This window comes from Motacilla alba, chromosome 5, assembly GCF_015832195.1.
Source record: "Motacilla alba alba isolate MOTALB_02 chromosome 5, Motacilla_alba_V1.0_pri, whole genome shotgun sequence".
Taxonomy (NCBI): Eukaryota; Metazoa; Chordata; class Aves; order Passeriformes; family Motacillidae; genus Motacilla; species Motacilla alba.
Genome location: NC_052020.1, coordinates 5,721,342 through 5,745,410, shown reverse-complemented (window position 1 = coordinate 5,745,410; position 24,069 = coordinate 5,721,342). Strand labels below are relative to the sequence as shown.

Sequence of the window (24,069 nt, the reverse complement as noted above, 5' to 3'; positions counted from 1 at the left end):
GCCCACGAGCAGTTAAATCACATTTCAGTTCAGTGCTGTGCAATGATCAAGAGAGACATCTGCTGGCAGTAACACCAAAGAACCACCCCCACCAAAGCACCACACATTCACCTGTGTGTGTGGATACACACCTAGCCAGGAGAACTAACTGTGGGAATCCTTAAAATCAGTGGGTTTTGGGAAAGCTGCAAAAGGCAGGCCTCAGAGACAGCAGAGCTGTGATTGGAGCTAAGCAGCAGCCATGAGATTGGTCAGCAGAAAAATTATGTGAGAAGTAGAAAAGTAAGGACAAACAGAACAATGGTCTGTGCATTAACGCTGGTCTAGAATAACTCCCTAAGCTGCAGAAAAGTCTATCCAGAGAGATGTTAGGAAGTTCTAAGCTTAGTAATTGAGCTCTGTGCATTGTGTTTTAAGGCTTACAAGCAGGTATTGTATTTGAAATAAGCAAGCATTGTTTTAACCAAAGGTACGTGTGCTTATAGTGATTGGATAGAACCACTGTCAATATGCTTTTGCTTTGTGGGATTGGTCAAAAAACTTTTAAAGTGAGTTGTAGCATTAAGCTTTTTGTCTGCTGCCTGGGATGTGAGCTGCTGGCATCTTCCCATTGGCACAGCCATGTAATGAGGCTGATGCTGGAAGATAAACCAGCTCAAGGCACATTCCCAGCAGTCCCGTCCTGTCGGTGATTTGTACACAGCCCCCAGCTGGATTAACCATTCCGGGCTGATTGGAAACCCCCAATCTGCTGAGCCCACACGTTTGCTTTGATGACACCCTCCCCCAGGTGCATCCTCTCCCATTTGTGATGTATTTCCTCTGGTTTTGTTGGATGGGGTTTGCTGCTTTACTCCACAGACGTGGTCAGTGGGATGGGTGCAGTTTGATACAAGAGGTGTTTTTTTACCAAAAGGATCACAAATCTAGTTCAAAGCTGGAATGTGTGCTCTGAGTGCAAGGTATTCGATAAATATGAGCCCTGTAATTTCATCAAATGAATGAGAGGATGCCACCCATTAACCAATTAGTAAATTAATTGTACACAATCCAGCTGATGCTCCCTTAACTAACATCACCCACAGCAATGGCACTGGCACCACAGGAGGTGTGATCACTGGCACAGCTCCAGGGGGATGGGAATCCAGCCAGCCTCCAGTGCTGGAGCTACTCCCCTAAAATTGGGACAAGGATTATTTTTAGCCAACTCTCAAGTGAGCTATAAAGGAGAAAGCCTTCTTAGCCAGCGCCTTAAAGTGACACTTGCCACAGCCTTGTTAGCTTGGTTTGGGCTGGCTTGTGGCTTAATATTCATATTTTGAACTTTACCAAGAGCCAGGGAGGAAAATGCGCCTCAGGTGTCCAGCAGGACATTCCAAACCAACAGCAAGGCACAAAATAACCCACTGCCAGGCCAGGGCTGCTGCTGCAGCTGCCTCACATCCAATTCCACCCACTTTTAAAATTGTCCAGCCTTCTTTTCCCCATTCTCAAGCAATGCCTTTCAGCCCTGCCCAGGGAGCTTCCAGGTGGGACAATGGCATCCACAAGCCACAGCTGCTGTGCCCTCTGCAGGACTTAGCCTGAGGTCTTAGAAAAACTCTTGTGACCAGACTTCCCACTTTCCTTTGGAATATGCCAGGTTGCCCATAATCCTTGGCTTTAGAAAGCAGCGCTCTGCAGGGTACCTCATGCTCCTGACAGGACACCTCTTCACAAGGTCCTCCTTGTGTCCTCCCTGCTCTTGTTTCTCCCTCTAGGTCATTTTCACAGACAATTGCCTCCTTTAATATTTTGTGAGTGTGTGGCAATATCCACTGTATTTTCCCTCCTTCTGCCCCCAAATGTGCCTGAATGAGATGACCTGTTCACATTTTTGCTATAATTTAGTATTGAAAGTAAGAAAATAGCAGAGGTGGCTCAGGATTAATTGAAAATTGGATCAGGCCATTGAATTGTTGTCCAAATGAGTCAATTGCAGAGACAGGAAAACAATTTTACAAAAGGCAGCAGAAAATTTACAGTAACGCACTTGCCTAAACACTAAAAAGCCCTAGAAATACTTTAATGCTTCAGGGAAAATATATTTTAAGCAAAGTTAAGCTAATACCAGAGGAAAGTTAAACAATCAGTCAACAGACACCAGTTGCTATTCCTGTTTATGAACCTCACATCTTGTTTGGGCACTTTAATAAAGCAGCCTTAATAGGCTTCAAAGAAAATGCTACTTTTCTCATAATTTCTCTTCATCAGTGCATGGCACCAGTAAGAGTGAGGCAAGGCATATTGCTCTGAATACTGGATTTCTCCATTTCTGCTCTCAATCAGCTGTGCCGTGTGATGGAAATGACTCTTAATGAAACCCCTTGTACCATTATAACACAGTTTCAGCTGCAAGCACTGTGCTTTTATGTTTGGCACGAGGCAGTTTCCACTATTCTCCGTTAATGTAAGTAGCAAAGATTGCTCTTGCTGGTAGGATTTCACATTCCTTGATAGGCCAGGCTGCAGCTCTGAAGAGTGAATCAGAGACCACTCACATTCCTCTGATCCTGTAATTAGAAACCATCCACACCTCCAAACTGCAGCACTCCTAATCCTGAGGATAACCAGGATAAACCATCTTTCACAGAAACCACTGCAAAGTGTGGGAAAACCTCTCCTTACGTGCCAATGATGCTCACACAGCTCTGAAAAAATATTACTGACCCTCAAAAGATGTGGCAAGCTTTTAGCACAATGCTTAGTCTCTAATAATAAACTATTAAAACCCAAATCTTACAGACCACGAAAAGGCTCTTTTGTTAAGGCCTATTTGAATTAAGGTATGAGCATATGTATCTTCACAGTGAAATCCATATTTTAGATGCGTAAAGCCTCCCAAATAAATTTTGAGACCTGTAGGTCACACCACCATCTAAAAATGCACAAATCTGTGACAGTGCCAATTCCCAACACACAAAGAAAAATATCTGGCTGGCATGTAGAGTGTCTCCCAGCACCTCTCTCAATTCAAAACAGGAAAAAGCAAAATATGCAACCCATTTGAACGCTGCTAAGTCAACTTTACCATTGCCAGGGCTAGTGGTGCTTATTAAACCAAGATTAAATCATTCTACAGTGGGAGTTTCAGAAGGTGTTGGGAGCGTGGCATAATAGCAGCCAGGGGCAAGATGTGAGTCTGCCTTCAGGACTATTCATGACTTCTATTATTTCAAAGCTGGCATGGATTGGGATCTCTTTAATTTTTTATGGGGTGAACTGTGGCTTTTTTGAGCAACCTCACCTGCTGTGATGACTCATTTCAGTAGCACTGAACCCAGATCTCTTGTCTAAAGCTCAGTGGAACTCAGCTCTCTCATTTCACAGGAGATCTCATTATTTCCTTTAAATTGCCAAGTACACAGCTAAAACAATGTAGTCTCCCAAAAGGAGGCAGACTATGAAAAATTACACTTCAGAAACAAGGTCATTCTAGAGATAAATTTGGAAAGAAACATCAGGGTTTGACAAAGATTCATGTTTCAAGAAAAAGCACCTATCGTTAACTCAGATGCAAACACAGCTAATCAAAGCATTTACCTGCTCAATTAATAGGCAGGCATTACTCTGCTCTATCAAAATCATCTCATTTCTTCTCCATCACCCTACACCTACTCATGCTGAAGATAAAATGCATTAACACAAAGAATTTCAAGAGAAATTTTCAGAGCCTGCAGGTAGATCGGTTTTTAATGCTGCTTTTATTCCATTTACACACCCTGCTCCACTTTGGTAAAAATATAACATCTAACCCACTCCTGAAGCCACCAGATTCCCATTCCCAGAACAGGACAGAATGGCAAAGAGGAGAGAAACCCCAGAACATAAAAAGGTTCCCCAATTACCAGACTTGAAGCAACTCCTGTCTTCCAGAAAACATTCTTGTTTCTTACCTCCTGTTGTGGTCTTCAAATAAGGCAGGCATTTTGAACTCAGTAGCACAGAAATCATCAGAGAGGGGCAGAGTCATGGCTCCTCTGCCAAAATCTCCAATTTTTGTGATTGAACACAACCCTAAACACTGTAAGACTAAAACAAAATGCTGTGGTATTTTCTGAGACCCCCATCGAGGGGAGGAACGATGAATCTGACTCCATGTTCTCAGAAGGCTGATTTATGATTTTATGATCTATATTATATTAAAGAATACTATACTAAAACCATACCAAAGAATACAGAAAGGATAGAGACAGAAGGCTAAAAAGATACTAATCAAAAACTCGTGACTCTCTCCAGAGCCTCAACACAGCCTGACCGTAATTGGTCATTAAGTCAAAACAATTCACATGAGACCAATGAAACAATCACCTGTTGGATAAACAGTGTCCAAACCACATTCCAAAGCAGGAAAACACAGGAGAAGCAAACGGGATAATATTGTTTTCCTTTTTCTCTGAGGCTTCTCAGCTTCCCAGGAGAAAATCCTGGGCAAAGAGATTTTTCAGAAAATATGATGGTGACACAACACTACTGGAAAATAGTTTGATTTATACCTTCTAGCCAAAACAGCACATCTCCTTCAGATCCTAAACATGGCAATGAAGAGAAAATTAAAAATTCATTTCTTACACAGCTAGCACTTTTTTTTTTTTTTTTTGCATTTCTGTTAATCAGTCCAAATTTCTATTTCAGGCACTAAGTCTCTGGTTAATTCTGTATTTCAATTGAAAATTCACCTCTTAAAAAACTTTTTAATTAGCACTTCTTTCAAATTGTATAATTGTTAATTAGTTTCTCTCTGTTAATTTTAAGTTTGCTGGCAAAGCGCTCTCTGAGACTTTATAAATAGCCCACTTCATATTTGGTTTGCATCACTGTGAGGTGACACATGTGGCAGGCGAGCCACGCAGCAGGGAAGGGAGTGGCATCCTTCTCATCCTTCGGGAATCAACTCCACCGAGAAATCATAAACTGCAACCAGGAGGAACTCAGGAAAAACCATTACATGTTTGTTAGCAGCAAATTAAATTTCTGAATAATGAATAATGAATAATTAATGAAATTATTGCATTTTTTGTTATACACTGTGGCGGAGGTCACATGTCCAAATCAGGATTGGGTGGAACAGCACCAACACCTCTTCAAACAGAAACAAGGGACAAATTAGAGGCGGGACAATTGCTCACACACAGAGTGGGGCTCTCCTGCTTCTCATCAAGAAACAGCACCAAAAAATGTCACAAATGTGAGAGACAAGAAGCACCAGGAGCAGAAAGGAGCGAGGGGAGCAGGAGGGTCACAGCTCACTGCCTGCAGACACAGGCTTTGGGGGCACAGCACAGCAGCTCCTGGAGAGATTTTTAGAAGCTTTTCCTCTGGCAAGGAGAAAATACAGCAATTTTTGCTGGACAATCTGAATGACAGGGAAAAAAAAGCTGGGAATTTGGGAGCTGAAAGTGGGAAGTTGGTATGAAATATGTAAATTTGACCAACAAGGAACTCCAATCAATGAAATCGACTATAAAAGGCAGGAAAAAAGACAACTCAGCTAAAAAAAAAAAACAAAAAAAAAAAAAAAAAACAAAAAAAAAACCAAACCAACTAAAAAGAAGAGATGGCAGAGTGTTCATGCTTGAACAATACAATTCTCAACCGTGTGCAACAGTGTGATTCATTAGTATACATTTTAAACAACACATTGGATGTCAAATCCAACTTTTTGCTATAACCTTTCACATCACGATGAAAATCTGGGGCTTTTTAACTGACATCAAAATTTATTGTAAAAAGGGAAGACCTGTAGCTTTAGTGGCTTTTACAGATATTTGGAGCAACCTGTGTGAAAACATGAATTCCCACACACACTCTCAATATTTCTGAGTATCAGTAGTTTTTTTCATTAACGCTGCAGTCTAACTACTACTGCCAATAATATGAGAATATTCTGGCTGCCCTCAGACTTCATAATTTCAATTCACTATTCTTAACAAAGCCTCTGAAAGAGCTGTGCTGTTTGTATTTAGAGAAGTAGCGGAGGGAATGCTGTCACTACAGACTTTGTTGGCTAGATAAGCAAAAGATTTGCTTCTCCAAAGCAAACACTCTCATAAGCACTTCAGATATCAGCAGCTAAACCCACGGAGATGACGGCGGCTAATGTGACAAGCTGTGACACGCTGACAAGTGTGTGTCTGCCTCCCTCTGCCGGATCACTGCTGTGGAGCTGTTGGCCCCAGCATTGGCAAGTGCTGGCCAAAAAACACACACAGACAACTTTTGTCTCAAAACTCTGCTCTTTGTGTCACTTATGTCTGTCTACATGCAGAGCCCAGGGTTAAATGTTTCCAGTTCTGGCACCCAATTTTCCATGCCAAAGGTGAAGGCAGCTGTGTGAGCTGTGTGTAACACTATAAATGAGGCACGTGGATCTTTGCTAAAAGCAGAGTTTTTCTCACCTCTCACAGCATGGCACTCTTGATGGGCAGGAAAGAACTGTCTGAAATTCATTGAAGGCCAAAAGGTCCTGCACCAGGGGAGGAATAACCCCGTGCAGCAATCCAGGCTGGGGGCCAACCTGCTGGAAAGGCTGTGGAGAAGGACCTGGGGGTCTTGGTGGACAAAAAACTGTCCATGAGCCAGCAGCATGTCCTGGAAGCCAAGAAGGCCATTGGCATGCTCCGACCCTCCAACACTGCCAGCAGGTCAGGGAGGATATCCTGCTCCTGAACATGAGGAAAAACTTCTTTACTGTGCAGGTGACTGAGCACTGAACAGGATGCCCGGAGAGAATCTTGTTATCAGACATCTGCTCTGATCAGTGTTTATCTCAAATACGTGTGTTCCGTTTACAAAACATGCAACCTGTACTGGGATTGCACTGGTGCTGGAGTTTTAATTGATTGGGCACATTGCATGTAGCACAACATGCATAAATTCTAACTTAGAACTCTGAGCCTTAACATCGTGCTTCAAAATAAAATACTGAGTGACTCCTGCCACTACTTTTCTGTCCCCGCCACTTTTCAGGGCACTGACTGTCACTCTGGTGACAGCCAGCATCTGTAGATCTGACAAGTTGCAAAACATTCACATCAGCATTGGCTCAGAGCACTGCACTTAGAAGTGCACCGAAGTTCTGCTTCTAGAAAATCGTTCTGGTTTATTCAAGGGAAGGCTTGAAAAATGGAATTTACTCCAGAGCACACAGCAATCCCTCAGGGGCTGTGTACTGTTGAAGTCTGCTCAGGGCTGCATTAGTAACGCAGTGGGATTTTCACCCCGTTTTAAGTGAATTTATTGATCCTTACTAACCCCCACAGCCCCTGCAGTCACCAATACTTTATCAACAGCAGTGGTACAGCACCTCTATTACTAGGGTTGTCCAGAATACCTCAAATCAGCTTAAATCCATCCCAAAAGTCCTCCTGCTGGAAGCCTGAGAGAATGTTTTTGGCCTGCTCTGAGCTCCACAGAAGCAACCAGCAGTGCCCTCAATTGTTGCCTAGGGCTGGAGAAGGGGTGTGATATTTAATGGAAAGAAGTCAGGCTAAAGTAATAATCACCAGCCAGTATTAATGACAGGTCTCATCCTCAAATAAAAACAAGCAAAATGGAAAATTCTGAGGAGTAGGTGAACACCTATCCCCACCCACCAAAACCCCTAAAATCCTCAACAGCAGACATGCACATCAGCCATCCATGCAGAACCACCTGAAGAGGAATTTTTCCCTCATTTCATCACCAACACCCTTCCATCCCCAGTGTCTGGCTTATTTCACATACATTTCACATACAGCCTTGAAGAAAATCCTCAAAAAGTTGAAGACTTTTAGGACAGTGCCTTCCTCACTCCTTTTAGCCAATGCTATTTCCAGAGTTTACTGCACCCTTTCAAACACCGCGTTCCTGGCCCAGAAATAAAACCACCGGGTTGAGGTTTTTAGGGGCACAGGTGTGTTTTGGTTTCGGGATTTCTTTATGCCTCCAACGATCCATGGCCTTCATTTTACATCAAAGCTGACGCACAACCGCAGGGTCTCATTGCTACTCCATACATTTTGCATGTACCAACTCCCTCTCGCTTGACTGATGCCTGCCTTGGTTTCTTTGCTGTCACTTGACGACTTTGGGGGTTTTGCTCCTTTGTGCAGCAGTGACTACACCCCGTAGTTCCCGTGCCTCCTCCAACCCGCGCCCTCAGCCTCCTCCATTCCTGCCCTTCCACGGGAAAACTGGGGAAGAAGCAACAAGGGAGGGAAAGGAGCGGGGCAGCCTCCGGACGGAGGGGAGAGTGCGGGGATCAGCCCGCGGCCGGGGCGCGTCCCGGGGAGCCTCGGGGACACCCGTGGGGACTGTCCCGGGGACACCCACGGGGACTGACCCGGGGACACCCGCGGGGACTGTCCCGGGGAGCCTCGGGGACTGACCCGGGGAGCCTCGGGGACACCCGCGGGGACTGTCCCGGGGAGCCTCGGGGACACCCGCGGGGACTGTCCCGGGGACACCCGCGGGGACTGTCCCGGGGAGCCTCGGGGATAACGGCGGGGACTGACCCGGGGAGCCTCGGGGATAACGGCGGGGCTGTCCCGGGGAGCCTCGGGGACAACCGCCGGTCTCGCCGTGCGCTCCCGGGCGCCGCGGGGACAACGGCCGGCAGCGGCGGCGCCGAGGCTGCGCCATGACCGTGCAGCGCCCGTCGTGGCCGCCGCTGTACTTCCCGCACTTCCACGGCACCGAGCCCGTGCCGCGGCCGGCCGGCGGCGCCTGGGCCCCGCTGGCCGCGCTGTGCTGGCCGTGGCAGCCGCTGCCGGCCGCGGCGGGGCCGCCGCGCTACGCCGCGCTGCCCGCTCCCGTGCTGCCGGAGCCGCCGCGCCTCTGCTGCCCGCCCGCAGCGCCGCGGGCCGGGGACGCGGCGCGGCGGCCCCCGGAGCTGGCCCAGCTGCGGCTGCAGGAGGAGATGTGCGAGCTGGGCATCCGCCTTAAGGAGCTGGAGCTGGCGGCGCTCATCGGCGACGGCTTCGACGCCAGGCAGTGTGCGTGCGCGGCCCGCCGCGGCCGGGCTGCGCGGGGCGGTGCGGGCGGAGCTGCGGGCTCACGGCACCGGCACCGGCACCGGCACCGGCACCGCCCCGCGCAGCCCGGCCGCGGGCGCAGCGGGTCCCCCCGGCAGTGAGCCCTAAAGCAGGATGTGTGTGGGGCGGGTTTGGGGTATCTCCGCCCCGCAGCGCCGTAGAGCCAGCCCGGGGAGACTGCGGGGCAGCGCAGGTGCGTGCGGGAGCACGGCGGCACTGCGGGGACACAAGGCACTGTCCCGGGACAGCCGGCCCGGCCACCGCCCACCGAGCCGGCTGAGGGCGCGGGTTGGAGGAGGCACACGAACTACGGGTGTAGTCACTGTCGCACAAAGGAGCAAAACCCCCAAAGTCGTCAAGTGACAGCAAAGAAACCAAGGCAGGCATCAGTCAAGCGAGAGGGAGTTGGTACATGCAAAATGTATCGAGTAGCAATGAGACCCTGCGGTTGTGCATCAGCTTTGATGTAAAATAAAGGCAATGGATAGTTGGAGGCATAAAGAAATCCCAAAACCAAAACACACCCACCCCCCCCAAAAAACCCCTCAAAACAACCCACACCAAAAGAAACCACCAACCGAACAGAAACCCTTCTGTTAAATTACAAGCGAGCTTGGCATTTTAACTTTGCAACCTGCTGGCCATGGAGAAAATGCAGGGAATAAAATAGTTCAGCCGATGATGATGGCACTGAGAGTTCAGGCGGTGAGGCCAACAGCTGTAAGGATTTCATGTTCCTCTTTTCCCCCAAGGTCACAGGAAACTTTCAGGAGTGTAAAGGTTACAAGAACACAGGGAAAATGCCCATCAGATACATGCATTCAAAGGAAGATCTCAAAAGAAATTCCAGTTGGTAGTTTGCATATATTTTCTCCTTCATTATAGCAATACACACCACTTTCCATTTTTAATACTTACTATTTTGAGAAACTCTAGTTTTCAGGTGTTGGCTAGCCGAGGCATTGTGAGGATTATTAGTTTGCTTAAGGCATTATTGGATTTCCTGTAAAGTATTGCAAATTATTGATGACATCATTAATGACAAATTGTGTTTCATTCCTGTTTAGATAAAATCCTGAAGGCACTGGAAGAAAAGAAGATACAAAGCATGAAAGCAATGCAGAACATGAAGTAATGTCCACCAGCACACTGAGGATTATTTCAGCTGGATATTTTGCCACTATCACTGTGGACTGTTTTATTGGGTCTTCAATATTGGGTTTCTACTCGCTGTATGCTGTTCTCCCTCTAGTAAAAATATAGCATATTGTTGACTTCTTTTGTGTATTATTTGTCTGGTACTAGTTACTGATAACACTACTGTGTATTTGAACCTTTTTCTTTTTATCCAATTACTTTATGCAGGAAGTAGATGATATTTTCTTCGAAAACACTGAGAAATTAACACTGTTTTTGTCAGGATTCCCAGCATTCCATATCTGCAACTGGGAAACACAGAAATAGCAATATAAAATATGGTTGGGTTCTTTTTTTTGTTTTAATTCTAAGTATATTAAGTGCAATTTTGAGTAAATAGGTACGGCCAAAAGCCCTAAGCCTCTAAACCAGCTTAAAGAACTACTTTCACATTAGCATAAAAAACTTTTTTAAAATCACAGGGTATTCCTTTATTAGCATAAAATTACAGAAGCTGTGGATCAAGTTGGTTTTTAACAGACCAGTCACACGACATTGAGTGTTAACTGACATTTTACCATTATTTTAGGAATAGAAGTGCTTAAGCTAGGACCCATGGCAGTTTTTGAAGTGACAACATGCTTATGTTTGGAAGGCACGTCCTTTCATAAGTAAAAATGGACAGAGGCAGTTATGGCAGACTGAAGATCTGGACAGCATTCAAAAATAAAGTCATACATTAAGAACACCACAAAGTAGCAAATAGGCTGATCAGACTGATAAAAAAAAATACTGATTACTTTTTCCTATTCCATTTCCAAAGCAGTAGGTGGCAGCATGAAATAATAAAGTTACCAACCCTGAACCTGCAATATTTTGGCTAAGAGCTTTATTTTATAAGGAGTATTTTAACCTCTGGTTTTTTTTTAAACTGTGTTCAAATTGCTCAGCTGTGAAATGTTTTAACACAATACAATATCAAAATTTTATTTCCTCTTACTGTTTATTGCAGCATTCATCCTTATACTGCCTCAATCTTTCCAGCCAGATTTTGATCTACTGTACAAAGAGTTTATATTAAAAAAATAATCTAGTTTATAACTCCCATTTGTCAATCATCAAACTACAGCAATCACATTTTAATGTGATTACAAATGAACATCAGAACACTTCAGAAATCTGGGCTGCAGTGTTTCACTGCTCCCTCTGCAGAAAGAGGACAAAAAGTCTCTCAAAGGGTTTTGAGGCTTAAGCAGAAATGGTTAATCGCTGTGAAAATGTGAATGGTTAAGCTGAAATTATTGGTTACTATAAAAATGAGAACTGTGTTAGTACCCCAACTAAATACCAGGAAACAAATTTGGATTGGACAAAAAGGGCCAATACACAGGGGCCTTCAGAGGCTTTGTGGACAAGTGAGGGCTTTAAAATCAAGTTAGGTAACAGAGGAACTATCTTCATTTTCCCAATCTTCAGATCAGTTTAGTTCCTGTACCACCCTAAATTTTCCAAGGTTATTGCAAGGGCCTACAGAGGCTTCCATTACATGGAACTGCTGCTTCCTAACAATTACTTCTCAGCTTTTACCAAGTCTTTCACTTTGCAGCCAGCTCTCATCAGCCATTATTCCCTTTTTTTCTTTATTCATTTGTTTTCTTGGCTTAAACAGAGCTGCTTTTCATGGCACACAGTTGAAATATTTTCCATCTGTTGTTCTGTTTTTCATATGGCCTTTATGTTGAAACAACACTTGGAGTTTAATTACTGGGTAATAATGCAGGGAATAACATCAGTTAATGTGTAATCTCAGTGAGAGCTGCCTGGGATCGCACATCTCCTGAAAAAATCATCTGGATCATGGCACGTAGCAGAATGGTCACCCTTGGCCAGTGTCACCCACAGCACTCCTCCATCAGGATGCTTTGGCCAACACCTTTCCTTTGGGGAAAAAAAAAGCGGCTATTGGTACATAATGGCACATAGGCTGATTTTCATTTGCCCCTAAACATTTTACTTACCTTTACTTTTCTGCTCTGTTTCCCCCTGATCTTCTTAAACCCAGTAATTTGCTCTCATCTGAGGGCTTATGGTTTCATCTCAAAGCTGGTCTGTTTATCATTTCTTTTGTAAAAATTAAGCCATGTATTAGACAAAATAGAACAGCATTCTTACTGCATTTTCTTTTATTCACAAAGAATGTGTCATTCTTTTCTTTTTTTTTTTTTAATTGTTTCTGTTCTCTCAGATTGCTCAGGGGAGGCTAAACCTGGCATTCAGATGCAGGCACAGTTCAGATCTCTTTCATGTAGCTGCCTTGTGACTCAACAAACCCTACCCCATTGCATTCAAGACAGAAATTTTAGACTACAAATTTGATTCATAGGCAGAGATCTCAAAACATCAGTGGGTTGCTCCCATTTCCAATCCTAAACGAGGTGAGCCTCCCAAAAAGCAGAGTGCCACACCTTCCCAGCCAGCCTGAGGGCTGAGCAGTGAGAGAGCCACGTCTGCACCTGCAGTGACACCTGGGTGCTCCCCAAGGAGAGCCTCAGGTCTCACTTCTGAAACCTCAAATGAGATACAAAGCTGCTCAAAAAACAGAATGCATTTCAGCTTTGAATTATTTTATACCAAACAATTGGGTCCATTAAATTTCAGACTGCTGTGTTTGAGTTTGCCACATTAGAATTCTCCAAATAGATATTCAGCCTTATTACAATGGATCATTAGAATTTAAATTAATCTTCAAGTCAAGCTGCCTTAATTAGTTCAGGGACAGATTAGAAAGGAAATCCAAAAGCAGTGAGCCATCATGAAATGATTTTTCTACTTTCAGCAGCGTCTGCTGCATTTTGGATTCACCTGCCCTGAAAATTCAGACCTAATGTCTCAACGGGAGGTAGGGAAATTGAGAAGCTCCTAACTCTGGGAAACTTGTCCTCATTTGTGAAAACTTGTCAACATTTGTGAAACAGGCTCGGATTTTGGTGTACCTTGAGAACAGCCAGAACAACGCCTTGAGGCAGTTTAAGTACTCACAGTCACAGCATGTATAGAAAATACAGAAATACCTATATGCATTAAAAAAATTATATCTTAATTAGGCCATCTGTCTAGAACCTTATTAGTGATACTTACACTAGGAATTTCCTTTACCCTCTATTTTTGGAAGATCCTTTCCTGCCTCTTTCTTCCTCTGAAACTACAAAGTAGTAGTAAAGGAACTTTTTATTCCAAATTTCTTGAATCACAAATTATACAGAAGCAGCCCTGTCAAAAACTGCATTTTCCTCTTCCTTCTGCTTCAGACTGACAGCACAAAACTTAGGCCTGTGTAAATGATATTAAAAACCACAAAAACTGGATCTAAAGAGGAGGACACAGCAGGAACAACCAATAAGTAGCAACACAGATTTTAAGACATATTTTATTTCATGTGCAAAGTTGCCAAGGAAAACACGTGTACAACTTCAGCTAAGCTATAGCCACTAACATGAAAGGAACTATTCTATGTACTCATAAGCTTTATTTCTAGAATCACCCTATGGCTCAGAGTAAAAACATAGGAATTTGGTAATGACCCAGAACATTTTAAATCCCCCCTTTTCAGTCATATGTAGAATTCTACCATCAGCATGTAGTTTTAAGTAACAGGTCTTGGAGATTTTCCTTCTGATTGCATAGTATAAAATTTTATTTATTTCTTATTCTCTCGATTTAATCCCTAGACTCAGTTTTAAATTTGCTCTCAATGTTGCAGCTTCAGAAAATTAATTTTCCCACTTACAGCTGAAACACTCATAAATTTTGAGCAAGTTTCACAGACACAGCCATTACAATTCAGTTGAATCAAGCTGTGAACACCAAAGATAACATGGATTTTTGTAATCATGCAGAGCTAGTCCTTTCCATAATTCAAAGACGTAAGAAAAGTTCATTTCCTTGGAAAGTGAGATCTGTTGCCTGGGAAGTGAGACTGTTTATTGATATAAATTCTGTAAATCTCTGTAAAAAAGTGTAGAGGTTGTTATTGGAAAGGCTTCCTAGAACATACTGAAATATTTTCAAGAGGTGTTTTCTTTTCCCTTGTAAATTCACATTTATTGAAATGCTACCATAAGAATATGTACTTTATAGTCCTGAACAATTCCCAAAGCTCCATGAAGTAATAAATGGTGCTTCTTATTAAAGTAGCCACTGCAGTCCAGGTTTGAGTTTCAGCAGAGCAGTGAGGAGAGGCAGTTCCTTCACCTCTACAGATGGGACACTGAGGCACAGTCACATTTTGGACCAACCCAACAACCTGAAGAAGAGCAAACTGACCTTCCATCTCCCAATTTCCAGCCACCCATAACCAGACAGCATTCTTCCTCTCCTGGCACAGTTTTAGGACACCAGTGATGGCTAATTTAAGGGGGGGTTACTGGCTCAGCCCTGTTCTCCTTGAAGGGAGCAGGTGTTTTGCCAGTAATTGCAGCAGAAAATGTCACCTACAGCTGTGGTTTGCCTTAGCACTAATAGGAGAGCACACAAAGCACACCGTGGGCTGAGGCCACGCAGTGCCAAGGCTGTTTAAAAATTCTCTCCTGTGTTGGTTACTGCTTCTGCCACACCAGGTATCAGCGAGGTAAAGAGTGCACTTCTTTGTGTACACCATGTAAAACTCAAATTCAGAGTGCACAGCGACGACAGGGAAGACATCAAATGAAAATAAAAAGTCAAAAAGCATAGGAATATCTGTGCTGGACAAACATGGTTTCTGATGAATCCAAAGAACTGCCCTTTTGTTAGGCCTGAGCAGTTTCTGTTGGGCTGCTAAATCCTGCATCAAAATTTGAGCCTCAGCAAGGTGGGTTCTGTCATATTTTCCAAAATCCTTGGCTTCACTCTCATTTTTTTCTATCAAGCATGACGTTGAACACAGCTTGCAGAAGTGAAATGAAAAAGCCTTCCCAGTCTATCTGTCACAGAAGGAAATATTAAAATTTGTTTGTTTGAAAATAAAGTATTCAGGTTTTTTCCTCAGTGCAGTATGGAGAGTATGAGATAAGGACAGGGATAAAGAATAAACTTCAATTTTACTTACATCCAGATCTCCTCGCCAGACGGCCTTAACTGATGCCACAGTTTGTTATGGTGTTTGGGCTGGTTTACAGAGCACAGAAATGCTCAGGGCTCCAGTGAGGAGAGAATACTCTGGAAGAGAAATTCACCTGCTCTCTAAATATTGTACTCAGTGGAATCACCTTGCTTTGTGATTTACAGTCCTTTGCACCCATTATTGCCCAGTGGGTAAATGTGACTTTCTAAAGTTACAAAATTATTTACAGAATGCAATATAGTAACAATTTACTCCTTGGGTATGAATTGAGTGTGGGAAATTCATGAAGTCAGATTTCCTAAAAAAACCATTATTTTTAACAAATGCAAAAAAATAAAAATAAAATCTAATTCCTGAAACATCTCTTCATGATACTTGTAATTATTTTCAAGACATCTACTATACATTTGACCACCTAACTATTTAAAGCCCATTTCTCATTTTTCATGAGCTTCATGACAAAACAACTCTGAGATTTATTTCTTCATTACTGCCTCTGTACCCCTTAAGGAACCAGAAATGGATGGGGACAAACTGATGGACAAATAGAACCAGTTTTGAAAAAAATATTTTTGACTCACAGATATATAGATACGCATGAATATGATACAGTATTCATAAGAATATGGTCTTAAGGTGATTTTAAAAGCATGAAATGTTGTATGATTTGGGGGCATTTCAACTATTTTTACAACCAGGACCTAAACCACTTTGTGCAATGCAGTTTTTCTCAGGAGAGATTCTGCAGTATTTGCCTTTGTGACTTGGCCATCTTGAAATATTTTTAAAGAGCAAGTCAGTATGCACTTTCTTTACTCATCTATATATAAATCTCATTTCCACAAGTAGAGTTTTGTATTATTTATTTCTGAGAGAAAGGCAGAAGTTAAAAAAAAAATTCTCAAAGAGTATTCTTCTTCTTAAAAATGAGAAAAAAAAAAAACAACAAACAACAACTTTGAATTATTTTGATAAACAAAAAAGAAATCTGTGGCTCATCCCTGGAGTTAAAAATTAACCCATGAAGGGAAAGCTGCATTTTCTAGTAGGTATGAGTGACATGCAAGATCCCTCTCCCTCTGCCATTTCATGTCAGTGGGGGCTGGGAAGCCACTGGGATTTGTTAATGTATAAGAAATGCAAGAGCAGGACAATAACCGGTTGGACAGAGAGTTTGGAACTGCTGGGACGTGCACAGGATGAACAGGGACAGCAAAATGCAGTGAGCTCAGAAAACTTGCTGCTTTCAAGCTCCCTCAGACTTCTAGAAGCTGGCAGTCAGCTCTTCTACTGGTAATACAGGGCTCAAAAAACATACATTAAAATGTGATTAATTCTTTAACATCAGACATCTTGAAATGTCATGGAAACTGTGGGCAGCTTGGTACATATCAGCCCTTAAACAAAATAATTCTGCCACTCAACCCCATGTTGCATTTTCTACCTGCCTCTCACTTTTACCTTACACTTCTTATGTGTCTCTTTCAAAGAGAGTCTGAAAAAGAAATTATCACTGTGCAAGTTAATATCCTCATTTCTATATATAGGGCTTGCATGCACTTCTATCAAGTTCTACTCCTGGTATTATGACATACAAATATTACTCATATTTCCAGACTGAGTGCTAGAGCTTCTCTCCAACACAGATTATATGTCAAGAAATGGCTGCCAACAAGCCAAGAAATGACTGCCAACAAGTTCCCTTTTATCCTTTTGAAGTTACTGTTCTACTGATGCTAATAAATGTCACAAGTGGTTTTCCAAGTGAAAGTGGTCAGGACACACATACCAAGAATGAATTCTTTTTTTGTTTCATTTGCAGCTGTTTCTACTGATGATTTACAAACCTGAAGACAGACAATGGTCAGAACATCAACATTTTGTGTACACAGTAAACAGTACTTTCACCTAAACATTTAACATATCTTTAAAGAAAATTGAGGCATTGAGTAGAAAAAGCTAAATTGCTGCTTTTTTCTCAGTAAAAATGGTATGGATATATCTGGACAAGGTTATAACTTTAAACACAAATATTTTCTTCTTTGAAATCAGTATTGAAAAACTATATTGTACTTGTAGCCATACAAAATGTTTATTATATTACAAATTATTTGTACACTATATTTTCACTTTATCATTGCTTTGTGCTCAGACAGTATAAATATTACAGCATGATTTTTCTTTCCCAGCAATGTCCTAACTGTCTTGATATAATCTTACTTGATACTTAAAAAAAAAATTACAGAAACATATTACAAACAGGATAAAAAGGCATCATGAATGAAGAATGTAAGATGGTTTTCTGAATAAAGTGCACCACAATGGTTTCAGAGTGATGGTTCAGGAAATATTCAGTAGACTGCACATCATCCATAATAATACCAAACAAAATAAATTTTGAATCTCTAACAGGTCTTCATCAGAAGTATGAAGAGTACTTTGTTTAACTATACTGAAATGGTTTTTCTTTCTAGAAGGCTATTTAAATGCTTTTGTTCAGGGGTTTTACATTTTCTACAGACATCCAAACCCTGGACATCTCTGTATTTTCCAAAATTTTTAGTTTCCACTATGGCAAGATACAAGATTCATTGTGTAATATGTATGAGACTTTATCCTCACACATTTTTACTAGAACTATTAAATTGCTACAATTTAAGAATGGGAACAGACTTACAAACAGAGTTAAGTGTCCAAAAGATGCTGTTTAAACTGGAATGCCCTGCTTCCTGTGACTTTTTTGGGAATACATTGTTACATTACCCTTCCCACCTCTATGGCTTCAGCGTGCTCATCCATGGGATCGTGGCTGCTTGCATAATTTCAGCCTCAGGAGAACTCTGCAAAACTGGAGTCTAAGCTAGAGAAATTGATTACACAGCACCCTTCACCCCCATTGCTTAGAAGGGCCCATCTACTTGCAAAATTCCACTGGGCTACATAGAGGAATGGTTCAAAAACTGAGATAATAAAGCTGATGCAGAATGTGGCTGGCACAACCTGGTGTAGGTTTCACTTCTCAGGTTAGCTCAAGCCAGCTGTGAACTAGCTTAGGCTAAATAAAATCAGCTGCTCTTCCATTATGTCTGCACTCATGTTACAGTGATCCAAATGGCTGAAAAATAAACAGAATTCTGTTTGAGGGATCTAGTGAAATTTCTTTTATAGACAAAGCCCAATAGAGAAACTAAACCCTGCTCTCAGTGAGTGAAATTCCCACTGAAGCCAACCAGAACCTGTCTTTCTGTGGTACACTGAGTTTGGCCCAGTATTTTTCAGTTGTTATTCTAAAGTGTGATGCTCTTAACCAGCTATTCATTAAACCCAATTTGGCTGTGTTGTATTACACTGATAATTTCAGTATTACCTGGCTGACTGGTAACTGAGACAGCAGTCAGCCTCTACTAGACTTGTATTTATATGAAAAATTGAGTTTCTTTGGTTGCTTAGTATCCAAGTCACCCAATTGTATATTTGTTTACTCCAGACACAGCATGTTTATACTGATCAGTAAAATTACCAGGGGCTTATTCTTTCTTTCATTTTTTTTTCTTTTTCCACTTAGTTTATGGAAATTTTCTGACTATAGCAGACTAGTCACTTATATAAATATACAGCACATATATACATAGAAATTACAAAAATACATTTTATTTATATCTGATTTTAAATAATAAAAATGAAATTTCACATTTGTTGAAAGATTAGCTAGCATTCCAAACACTTCTGCAATATTTAAGGTATTGGAGCAGAGGATGTCTGTATATTCTAGGATAATTACGCATCACAGTCTCAGGGTTTATAATATAATTCTTGGGGGGAAAATAGCTCTGCTTTAAAAGTTTGTGCTTCATCAATTTCTTCTTCTATCTCCTATTCTTGTCTTCTCTCTCCTTCTCTCAATTTACTGATGGCCAAAAAGCTAAACCAAGTTCCCTTTCTCACATCAGTTAAGACCAAAGAAACTCAGGGAAATGAAATGATCGGACAAAATTGTAACTGAGGATAACTAAATAACCCACTGAAATGAAGGACATTAACTCCAGTTGACATCAAACACACCCAACACAACATATTTTGCAACAACTTCAGTTCCTGAAGCTAATTGCTGAAGGAACTGAAAACAACTGTTCATGATCTCCAACTAGTTTGTACAACTGCAAAATATTAACTACCGTCCCATCCCAAGGGGTTTGATTTTCTTTTGGGATTGGATTCCTACCACAACGCAGTGTTAACAATCAGTGACCTTTATCTTGCACAATATAAAGTCAACATCATTTCTGGCAATGCTCCCTTTTTCACAGAACATTCATATTTTTGTTAATCCATGTAGCTGCTAACTTATTTACATGTTAATTATAGTAATTAGGTCCTCTACATTCAGAACTTCCTGGGTGTGCATTCACCGTGCCAGCGCAATCAAAATCAACTGCAGCTTCAAGTAGCACTTTCTGGCATCACTTTAGTAGATAGCATTGTTAAAGAAAGAGGAAAAAAGCACTGTGTTGAACAGAGGTTTCCTTGTCCAAGCAGGTGTATTCATTTTTCCAGATTGGAAGGATTTAAAGGTCTCAGGTTTACCCACTTCACATGCATTCAGAGTGAAAAGCCCGATTATAGAGCAAACAGGAATAACCTTTTTTCATTTCTCTGGGAAGCTTTTAGCACCAATATCCTTTGCTGGCTCTTCATGCATTGTATTCTTTCACGCTGAAAAAAAAAAGTCTCCTCCATAATTCATCAGTGGCACTGAATGACAAGGTAGCCACCAATCATGGAAATGTCATTCACCTTCTCCACAGTCCTCTTTTCTTTCACTTCTTTGCACTGTTAATAGGATGAAGAGACTCGGAGCTATTTACAGGACTTTTATTTGTATTACTTAATCATGTTGAATTCTTTTGGTTTGAATACAGTCTCTGGGTGAAAAAGCTGAAATGACTCTGCATGGCTGAAATCAGCACCCTTTATACAATGTCCCACAGCAAACAATTAACACAGCCACTGCCACGCCAGCCGTGGCCTTCAGCAAACCTTGTTCTGCAGGTTTTTTTCTTCTCTGATCAAAGTTTTGGCATGCAGAAGTTATTTTCAGCAGCTCTGCCTCTGGGCCTGTAAATGAAACTTCTTGTGGCACAGACATGTTCAGCAGCATCTTTAGTGAGGATGGATCATAATACAAGAGCAAAGTGACAAACAATTGCATATGGTTGATCTCATCAGTGTGAAACAGTTTCCTGGCAGCTTTTCCTTAGCTGGAAAGCGGAATTTCATGTCTTCAGAGCCCCGTTGCTCTGCTTTAAGTCATTTCATAGTGTTGACTTTTCAGACAGATTAAAATGCCATCGCTTTGGCACAATTCATAGAAAGTTTGTAGCCGAAAACTAAAGGAGTTGCTTCCTTGGCTACCCCAGGTCGCAAGACACAAACACCGTGCACAGAAGATATATTAGACCTGGAACTCAAACATATCTGTTTGCTTCTTGGCCAGCTTGGCCACTTCTTCCCTTATTGCCTTGACAAGGGCAGCCGTGGAGATGTTGGTGAGCGGCGCGTCGGAGGGGTCGTTGTCGGCCAGGCTCTGCTGGGAGGCGGCGGCGGAGGCCAGCGGAGCCTGCTCCAGGCTGGGGTGCAGGCTGCCCTGCTGGCTGTACTGCCGGGGGAGCCGGGACGGGGAGTTGTGCTGGTAGCGGGGCCTCGGGTAAGCCTCGATGTAGCCAGGAAGGGGCACCTGCAGGGAATTGGAATCGCACAGGATTATGCGGAACGATCAATCCGCGGCGCCGCCTGCCAGGGACTGCAGACCTCCCCGGGGCACTGCCAGGTGTGACAGAGAGCACCAAATGAAGGGAATGCAAACCTCAGAATTCCCAGCTCCTGTCAAATGCAGGGCAACCCCAAAGTCTGGGAATGACTGGCATCTGACTCCATGATTCAGAAGGCTGAACAATTGCTTTATTAAAACTATATTATATTACCTTGTACTATACTATATTAAAGAGGTACTATACTAAAGAGATATTAAAGAGATACTAAAGAAAAACCCATGACTGTCTCCAGACAGTCAGGACACAACTTGGACCTCATAGGCCAATTAATATAAACAACTATCACCAGAATCCAATTAAGAACTCACTCTTAGGAAACAATCTCCATAACACATTCCACATGTGCAAAAACAGGAGCAGTGAATAGAGATAAGAATTGTTTTCTCTTCTTCTCTCTGTGCTTCTCCAGGAAAAATCCTGGGAGAGAGAATCATGTCTCTCTTTGTGTTCAGAGAATGTGAATGCCACAAGCATTCTGCCTACAAATGCCTGTCCTGGCATGTGCCATTTATGCACATCCCAGCTGTGGCAACACAAACATCTGCGTGTCCTCATTTATCACCACCTCCAAAAGCCCAAGGGAAAAGGTTTTTCTGGAAGTGTGCTCTCTGCTTAGCAAACACTTTGGTTTTAAACAAACAGCATGATTTTAGTACACCAAACACCTGTAACAGAAAAGCAGTTTTCTGATTTCTATCTAACCCAAGCCAGCCAAGTGTCTGGCCTCATTGGTCCTAACAGAAACTCACTAGATCCAGACACCAGGAATAAGCTCAGGTATGCCAGCTTGGAAACTCAAGGCTCAAAGGGATGTTTGACTGCTCTGAAGTGTCAGGATTTCTGGCCATGTCTGACAGAATTACATTAGGGACCCATAATTTTTTAACTCCACAGATTTCAGCCCCACATTAGCTAAAACTAAAACAGTAACGTAGGCCCTTCAGTCACAGTGAGAGATTAAATTTCTCTCACAAATCCATGATACCAGTCTTTTTGGCACTCAGAAGATTTTAATGCATCAACTAAAAAACTGTCTTTATGACTTCCAAAAGTCTATAAAACGGGAATCTACAGGCCTTAATTTTGAAGAAGGCTTTATGCCTGAAGCTTGACTGTTAGGATTTACACATCCTCTACACAGCCTTGGGTATCCATCAAATGCTGAAGAGAACGTCAAATATATTCACTATGGTGTGATGAGACAAATGTAGGAAGCAGGTGTGGTCCAAAAGTGATCATTAGATGTAGGCACCTCTGTTTGGTTTACTACAGGCTCTTGAAAAGGTGGTTTTACTAGAACAACGTGATCATGCCACTAGAGGCCACCAAGTTACTGTTTTCACTAAGCATTATCCAGCAGCTGGGAAAATAAGTGCTTTGTGGATACACTTGCCTTGTCCCACAAAACTTAGTGTTTCAATACTTACCATTTGTCTCAGAGAATAATATATTACAGTAATTGTGCTTATAAAATAGTTCCTTGTTGTCACATCTCCTGTTTCCTCCCTTGTTTACAGTCTAGTCTAGCAGAAATGTGTGAAAAAATGAAGAATCTTACAGATATTAAGCCTCTGTTCTCAATAATTTTAAGAAAATCTTGGAAGTGTGATCAAGCTATAATCTAGAGGCTCAAAAACCAAGACATGTCCAGAAATTCAAGCCCTGAGTAATACTGAGAAAACCTGAGTATTACTTCAGATCTTTATGCTATCCACTTTTATTCAGGCTTTCTGACTGTGCTATATTGCTAATGCTATTACTAGCTCCTCTAGTAATGATTTGCAGATAAAGACAATTTCTTGACAGATTTGCAAATTCATTGTAGAAACTGCAGTAGTTTCTAAATTTTTACCTCTTCTGCAAAGCCACTGGAGGGTTGAAAATCTGAGTAGCAAGGAATTGTTAAAGCAAGGAATTTTCACACATGGTTGAGTGAAAAGGGACATTTGTTTCCTTTGAATTCTATATTGCCATGGTTATTTTTCAGACACTTTTTTACATCCCTCTCCATTCCTCTTTCCCCGAAGACAAGGGAACCCACAACAGGGTTATACTCTTCACTTTCCAGGGGAAGGAGCTGGGGGCTGGAGCCTTGGTTTGCAGTTTTGACCCATTTGTTTCAGTCTCCACTTTTGACAAGTGATCCCTGACTCTTTTTCCACAGGACTGCAATGAAGAGTAAGGATACAGAAGGGAGAATGAATGGGAGACAAATAAAATTTCCTTATTTGTTTCATGGCTTTTTTCCTTCTTAGAGAAAAAGTTTTAAATCATTGCTAAGATACAATGGGTCTCCTGGATTTAAGATGTAAGAAGGGTTAAAAACACACAAAAACAAATAAATAAACAAAAAAACCCACCAAAACAACAAAGGAAAATAAAGCTTTTCAGGCTTTAAAAGGCAGCTCTGAGAAGGAAATTTATACCAGAGCATCACAAGCCTCCAGGTGTCAGGGGCACATCAGCAGGTGTGCTCAGCTTACAAATGAACAGCTTTTTTTTTTTTTTTTCTGACAGTTCAGCCTTCAAATTCAGACTTGCGTCTCAAAGTCATACTGAACTGTTTTCCTCACAGGCATTGGGAGCAGTAATAAAGAGTGAACAACAAGAAAGCTGCCCCCAGGAACATTTATATGACTGTGTTGTCTCCTGCATAGCTGCTCAAAGCCAACTTAGATTTCAACTGCAATTCATTAAAATGTTCTGTTGACGATTTGCACAAGGAAATTGAATCTGTCTCCCAGGTTTTTCAGCCAGAGTGGTTCTGCATAGATACCAGATGTGAGCTCAAGCAGAAGAATTTATCTTTTTTTTTTCCCTTGTGTAAAAAAAGCTCTACATTTGAGAAATTGTTTCAAACATGATAAACTACTGCAATTCATTTTAGGATATTTCAACTTCAATTCTTTGAAATGAAGGTTTACTTTGGGCTAAGAATTACATCTGT

At 42.0% G+C, this 24,069-nt stretch overlaps 2 protein-coding genes across 6 annotated transcripts in view; one reads left to right on the top strand and one right to left on the bottom strand.

Moving 5' to 3' along the window:
* Positions 1–8,659: 8,659 nt before the first annotated feature.
* C5H11orf91 (chromosome 5 C11orf91 homolog) lies at positions 8,660–10,188 on the top strand. The gene is made up of 2 exons (XM_038137133.1): positions 8,660–9,014; positions 10,121–10,188. The coding sequence occupies exons 1-2, from the start codon at positions 8,660–8,662 to the stop codon at positions 10,186–10,188; spliced, it is 423 nt and encodes a 140-aa protein (XP_037993061.1).
* A 3,415-nt stretch (positions 10,189–13,603) lies between these two features.
* KIAA1549L (KIAA1549 like) overlaps positions 13,604–24,069 on the bottom strand; it is a 133,906-nt gene continuing 123,440 nt past the window's right edge. For all 5 annotated transcript variants that reach the window (XM_038139434.1, XM_038139430.1, XM_038139432.1 and 2 more), the window contains exon 21: positions 13,604–21,025. In XM_038139434.1, coding sequence (XP_037995362.1) covers positions 20,744–21,025 — 282 coding nt within the window. In that variant the 3' untranslated portion in view covers positions 13,604–20,743. The remainder of the gene's footprint in view (positions 21,026–24,069) is intronic.